The sequence below is a fragment of the Cyprinodon variegatus genome, unplaced genomic scaffold (assembly GCF_000732505.1).
Source record: "Cyprinodon variegatus isolate N-32 unplaced genomic scaffold, C_variegatus-1.0 Scaffold592, whole genome shotgun sequence".
Taxonomy (NCBI): Eukaryota; Metazoa; Chordata; class Actinopteri; order Cyprinodontiformes; family Cyprinodontidae; genus Cyprinodon; species Cyprinodon variegatus.
In genome coordinates this window covers 227,617-234,696 of record NW_015151045.1, presented here as the reverse complement: position 1 = coordinate 234,696, position 7,080 = coordinate 227,617, and the positions used below count along the sequence as shown (strand labels likewise).

The window sequence follows — 7,080 nt, the reverse complement described above, 5'->3', positions numbered from 1 at the left end:
GTTCTTGGCTGGTTCTTGGCTGGTCCTTGGCTGGTCCTTGGCTGGTCCTTGGATGGTCCTTGGCTGGTCCTTGGCTGGTTCTTGGCTGGTCCTTGGCTGATCCTTGGCTGGTCCTTGGATGGTCCTTGGCTGGTCCTTGGCTGGTTCTTGGCTGGTCCTTGGCTGATCCTTGGCTGGTCCTTGGATGGTCCTTGACTGGTCCTTGGTTGGTCCTTGGCTGATCATTGGCTGGTCCTTGGATGGTCCTTGGCTGGTTCTTGGCTGGTTCTTGGCTGGTCCTTGGCTGATCCTTGGCTGGTCCTTGGATGGTCCTTGGCTGGTCCTTGGCTGGTTCTTGGCTGGTCCTTGGCTGATCCTTGGCTGGTCCTTGGCTAGTCCTTGGCTGGTCCTTTCGTCGGTCCTTGGCACATCCTTGGCTGGTCCTTGGTGGGTCCTTGGCTGGTCCTTGGCTGGTCCTTGGCTGTTTTTAATAAACTGCCTTTACTGTGAGGCAAATGGCTCCAAACTGGGATGTAATGGTAACAGACCAGTATGAAACCCTAACCAGTCCTAAACACTAAAGTCTGGTTTATGCTCAGAAACCAGGTGGTCTGCACCCCCCTCCCCCCACCTCCTTCTTGTAGATGATTTCACACATTCTTTGTCTTTACTTCTACTTCTAGCTGCAGCTCTTTTTACCTTTAAAGCATTTTACCGCCCCCTAAAGGACTGGAGGGAGACGTTTAGTGTCTTACTCTTAAATATAGCATGATAAGAATCTGCACCTCTGCGATTTGAAAATTGCATTTTGGTAAACAGCGATCATATTTCAAATGTAATTATTGCCCAGTCTGAGGTGTCTCTGTGTGGCTATAGATAGGACTGCTTTGCTTTATTTGCGTTTACACCCCCAGCTTCAATCAATGCGCCTTCCACAGCTGGCAGTGGGACTTTATTGGGAGTGACACTTGATGGTTAAAGGGTTAGTCGTTAGGGTTAGTTCTGCTGAATCGTCGACCATGATCCTCCCCACAGCGCCCCCTCTGGCCACCTTAGCTGCACGTCTTTTCTGCCGTTAGGCAGGCGGCGTTTTTACAGTGTTTCACAGCAGGAAATATTTCCACATGATCCACTTCTTGTGCGTTTAGTTGACGTCTGTTAGCCAGCGGTTTACAGCAATAGGTTGGGGAGGGGCAGCCCGTTGCTCTATGCTCCAGAGAAACAGAATTTTATGTCTCTGCTTTAACGGCCTGTCTTCTGCTCCTCTCACAGCGCCGAACCGGCCATGGAGACCCCGTCACCGAGAGCTACGGAGAAGAAGGACAAAATGGACGGCAGCAGCTTCAGTGACGTCCCAAAGAAGGCCTCGCCCTCCGAAACCAGAGGTAACCTGATGTTTAAAAGTTTCTGCAGACCGCCGGACGGACGCTTCGGGTCCGTCCGGGGGTCTGCCCGCTGTGACCTGTTTGACAATGAGTCCAGGTCTCACAGGTGCTCAGTCAGGGGGCAAAAGGGGGAGGGACCATGAAATATACATGTCAAAGAAGGTGTGCCGTCCAGGGAGCCAGGTCCCGGCTCTCCTCGGGCCTGATGAGAGACCCTCGGCAGTCAGAGGTGACTTACTGTAGGCGTCTGCCAGGAATCCTAATGGAGCCGGAGCCATGAAAGAATCATGAATGCAGATGGACCCAGTGCGAAGGCTGGGCGTCGTTCCGGTGCCGTTCGAGCGCCTAAACGGCGTGCAGCAGAAAACACGGCGTGACAGCAGAGCAGGGGGGTCGGAGCAGGTGAGGTTTGGTGTTGTTGAACTAAATGCAGAGTAGCAGTGATCCTCACTGGCTGGCAGGAAGAGAGAATACATGTTTAAAAGATGTCCGCCAGCGTGTGATGAAAGCTGGGCATAATGAGGCTGAAAGACCTTGTTCTTACCTCCAGAGTATAGAGAAGAAAAAGCAGGGAAAGCGTCTGGGGTCTGATGGAGCCGAGGACGACACGGCGCTTCAAAAACCCACAGAGATGCAAGCTGATGGGCCTCTTTGACATGCAAATTAAACGTGTGATTTAGTGACATTTTTACTCATTCATGGAGGACTTGGTGGCCTGCCATTACAAAGAAACGCTCATTAATTGGTAAAGAGGAGACGGCCTCGTTCCAAAGGAGCAGCACAGTTTGCAAAAAACTCACAGGCGTCAACTTTTAGCTTATAGGAGAAGATTTCTGACCAAAACTAACCGTTTTATCGCTTCTTACCCAGAAATGTCTCCAAGAAACACAAAGAAATAACATATAAATACCAGAAGAACCTTTCATGTGAACGTTGGAGAGAGCAGAGCTGTAGGAAAGTCTGACAGATCAGAACTTCCACCGTCCGCTTCCTGGTCTTTGGCTCCAGGCAACGTTTGCAGATGATCTGAAGCTCTGCAGCAATAAAACAGGAATCACTCAGAGCGGCCTAATCAAAGTCTGTCAGGGGTTTTAAAATACATAAGTCCAAATGGACCCGGTTTGACCCGAGTGGACCAAAATGGATCAGAATGGACCAAGATAGACCAGATTGGACCAAAATGGATCAGCTTGGACCAATATGGCCACTGGCAGATTGTTTGGAAGTTTATCCCTCATTTAACATCTAAATAAACTCATCCTCTGTGTGTTTAATCTGTTGATCTTTGGTCTGAGTGTTGGAGATGAAACATCTGAGCCTGATTCTGAAGACAAACACGTCTACTGAGTGTTTTTTGGTTGAACAGCTCGATGTTTCCTCACTTTCAGCTCGAAGCAGCAGAGTTTTCCTTTGCTCAGTCAGAGGCGTTTGATCTGGAGGGAACGGTTCCCTTCACTTGGTTCTGCTGTGGTTCTGATGGACCGCTCCTATCGTTCATTTCACTGGAGGCAAAGGAAAAGCGACTATAGTTAGAACCATGATGCGACCACAATCCAATTATGATGCAGACAAGATAACAGATTATTTATTTTATTAAAAGCCTCAAATATCATTTCCTTCAATATTTAGATTTACTAAAAAATTATTTATAGTTTCAGATGCTAAGATGCTACATTTTTATTTCTTTCAATCAGCCATTTCAGCTAAACCTGTTACTTCATGTCATTTAGAAACTATAACTAGAATAGAATTCAACTTTATTGTCATTCCACTGTCACAAGTACAGAGCAATGAAATTAATTCTCTGCAGCGCCGGGGAGCAGTGTGGGGTCAAGGGTCTTGCTCAGGGACCCAGAGTGGCAGTCTGTGGGGGTGGGGGATCAAACTCACAACCTCAGGATTCAAAGCCCTATGCCCTACGCTAGGCCGCCACTCCTAGCAACTAAATGCATGAGAAGAGATTTATGATGGAAAACTACAAAAGAATGAAATAGATGCTTGGCTTTTATGGAATTAATAAAATAAAAGATTTGGGTTTTTAATCGATCTGGATTCATGAGACTTTAAATTCCCTGAAAATAAACTCTTTAGTTTGATTTAAATTTTGGCAAAGGTCAAAGGTCAAAAGCAGGTCCTTTTGTTTCGACGATCGCTTTAAAAAAAATAGATCTTTCCATCTTTATGTCTCAGGTTGGTCTTGATAACATCCGTATTTCCCAACTTTCTGCTCGTGTCGTTGGAATATAGAGAATTAAAATATGAACAGGATCAATGTTTGATGGAATGGGCTCCGTCAGGATGGACTGAGGGTTCTGTTGTTCTGAAGGGTCCGGTTGTTCTGAAGGTTCTGTTGTCCTGAAGGGTCTGGTTGTTCGAAAGGGTCAGTTTGTTCTGCAGGGTCCGGTTGTTCTGAAGGTTCTGTTGTCCCAAAGGGTTTCGGTTGTTCTGAATGGTTCGGTTGTTCCGAAGGGTTCAGTTGTTCTGGAGGATTCTGTTGTCCTGAAGGGTCCAGTTGTTTCCAAGGGTCCAGTCGTTCCCAAGGGTCCGGTTGTTCTGAAGGTTCTGTTGTTCCGAAGGGCCCGGTTGTTCCGAAGGGCCTGGTTGTTCTGAAGGTTCTGTTGTTCCGAAGGGCCCAGTCTTTCCGAAGGGTCAGTTTTTCCGAACGGTCCGTTTGTTCCGAAGGGTCCGTTTGTTCCGAAGGGTCCGTTTGTTCTGGAGGGTTCTATTGTTCTGAAGGGTCCAGTTGTGTCCAAGGGTCTAGTTGTTCCCAAGGGTCCGGTTGTTCTGAAGGTTCTGTTGTCCCAAAGGGTCCGGTTGTTCTGAAGGGTCCATTTTTTCTGAAGGGTCCGATTTTTCTCAAGGGTCAGGTTGTTCTGAAGGGTCCGTTTGTTCCAAAGGGTCCGGTTGTTCTGGAGGATTCTGTTGTCCTGAAGGGTCCAGTTGTTTCCAAGGGTCCATATGTTCCCAGGGGCCTGGTTGTTCTGAAGATTCTGTTGTTCCGAAGGGCCCAGTCTTTTCGAAGGGCCCGGTTGTTCCGAAGGGTCCGGTTGTTCCGAGGGTTCTGTTGTTCCGAAGGGCCCAGTCTTTCCGAAGGGTTCGGTTGTTCGGAAGGGTCAGTTTTTTCTGAAGGGTCTGGTTGTTCTGGAGGATTCTGTTGTCCTGAAGGGTCCAGTTGTTTCCAAGGGTCCAGTTGTTCCGAAGGGCCCGGTTGTTCCGAAGGGCCCGGTTGTTCCGAAGGGTTCGGTTGTTCGGAAGGGTCCGGTCCAGATGTTGGGCCTAGTGTGAGCGTCCCAGCATGGAAGTGAGGCTGACAGGCAGGGAGGCCGTTTGTTTCAGAGATGTCAGCGATCCTCTGATGAAAGGCGCCTTTAATGAGGTTAAAAGACCTCGTTCTCACCTCCAGAGTAAAGACGATGGTTCTGACGGAGAGGACGGCGCTGAAGAGTGCTGACACGGATGCAGAGCGACAGGCCACTTTGAAATGCAAATGGCTGCAGCGGTTCTGCGGCAGACCTCCAGTCTAATGAAAGTTGGTGGCCTGCCACGCTGCAGAACCAACGCTAATTGTTCAGAGAAGAACATCAATGTGGGACACGACTCTGGGTCCGGAGCTGCTGCTGCTCCACTTCTTTCCTCGGCCCTCTTCAATATTTGAACAAAGCCGACTCTTCCCGGCTCCTATAATAATTCCCACAGAGCCTCTGCCGCCTGATTGGGTGGACTTTCCAGATGTTCTGGTTAGCCGCTCGCCTCAGAACCATAAGATGTTAGATTAATGAGAAATCAGCTCGTCGGAGGAGATGGAGTCGCTGCTGCAGGCGGTTTAAGGACGTTCTGGGGAGGTTCTCCAGAACCAGCTGATGTTTCTCTGGTTTGGTCTCCAGGAGGACCTGGGTGGTTCTGGTCCTGGTTTTATTTGATGGAACCAAACTTCCTTAAAACTGTTTTTGAGTCCAGTTCTGGCACCGTTTTTCTCCCTGAAGCAGATTTTTTATTTACTTTCCCGTTTCATCAATGTTCGACCCTCTGCCTCTGGGTCTGAATCTCCCAGCAGCTAAAACTAAGAGCCTCTCCATAACTCTTCCTCCCTATCGGCACCGACCGCTTTAATCTGAAATAAACAAGCAGCGTGGTTTGGCGGCGGCCGTCCCAGCCAATCAGATAGCGGAGAAGCTTAAAAGCGTGTGCCACGCCGATGAGACAAAGCAATTACTTATCTCCGTAATATGCATTATTATTCCAGTTGCCCGCTCCTGATAAGTCAATCTGCAGCTGAGAGCGAGGCAGACCCAGAAAGGTCCTTGAACCTGAAGGCCTTTTTCCATGGAAAAGTACCCAGTGGTGATATACGGCTGCAGGCCCCGTTTATTGTCTGGCTTTGGTTTACTGTTGGCTGCAGGATTCCCGTCACCTAAGTCATGCCCACCTCTGAGCCCCCGACAGCAGCTGTATAACAGCCCGCCCTGTTTTATATTCCCGTCCGGCTTTATTTATTTAGAACAATTTCCTCTCTATCAAAGGACACGGCTAATGCAGAGTTTTAATATGTTATTTACACATAAAAAAACAAGCTATTTACAGCAGCGTCTGTGTGCAGAAGGAGGGGGAAATGAATGGGCCCCGGTTGCACCTCTCCGATCGGTTATATCACAGTTTAACAATCTGGATTGCTAATAGAACCATTTATCATGGAGCGGTCATTTATTTCACGCGGGCAGCGCGGGGTCCTGTTCCCAGAGGCCTATGGAAATGGGCTGCGCATATAATGAAGCTGGAGTGAGACTTGTTTAAAACACGGATGCGTCGCTCTACGAGTCAATTAGAGGGACTCAGGTGTTCCTGCTGCTCCTATCTGCTGCGTCCTGATCCTCCTCCAACCTCTTTGTTCAGAACCTAATGGTGGCACGCTGCTTTTTGGACGCGGATCGCTGTCATTTAGCAGGAAATCAACCCCAGCAGCAGCTTTTCACCAACTCAAGTCCTCCATCCTCCCCTGACCGAGCTCTGCCGCTCTGCTAATAGATTCAAATGAGCGCTTGTATTTCCTCTGACAGCTCGCATCTGTCTGCTTATGCCACAGCGCTGCGATTTACGCCGTGCCCGGGACCTTGGTGATTCCCGGCCCATTGGCAATAACCCAGGGTATTTAGATGGAAAATATTATTGGGAAAAGCAGGAAAATGACAAAGAATCCGCTGAATCTTATTGATGCGCGTGTCAGTCTGCAGACGTCGGCCGTGGAGAAATGATGTCGCCATGAATTAGGGATGAAGCTTTTCCTTCTGACTTTTATACATATGCGTTCAGAGGATTGATTCAAATCCGATTTATTCTGGATTAGTTAAATTTAGAGTTATTGCCTTTTTTTAAAATAACCTTTCTTTATTCAGAGACTGAAACACAACACAGGTGATCCTTAAAGGAAAACCCCTTATTCTCCATTAGAAACTTTCCCACATTTGACTTGAAGGAAAGTTGGATCAACAATAAACTGAAAAAAGAAACGTTGGTAGAAAAAACACTTAATAATAATAAAAAGAAAATCTTTTTTTCTGGTCAATTATACAAGAGGATTAGGGTCACTGAAGAAATAAAAAAAAACTTAACTAATTTTTAAATATTATTTCAGTTTAAGATGGAAATACATTCTGACTTTAATCTCGGAATTCTGACTTTAATCTCAGAATTCTGACTTTAATCTCAGAATTCTGACTTT

The 7,080-nt window shown here is 47.5% G+C and overlaps 1 protein-coding gene across 1 annotated transcript in view; it reads left to right on the top strand.

Annotated features, from left to right (window-relative positions):
• Positions 1-7,080, top strand: part of LOC107096018 (zinc finger protein GLI2-like) — a 75,443-nt gene that overhangs the window by 11,044 nt on the left and 57,319 nt on the right. Inside the window, exon 2 of the mRNA XM_015392464.1 lies at positions 1,252-1,364. Coding sequence (XP_015247950.1) covers positions 1,265-1,364 — 100 coding nt within the window. The 5' untranslated portion in view covers positions 1,252-1,264. The remainder of the gene's footprint in view (positions 1-1,251; positions 1,365-7,080) is intronic.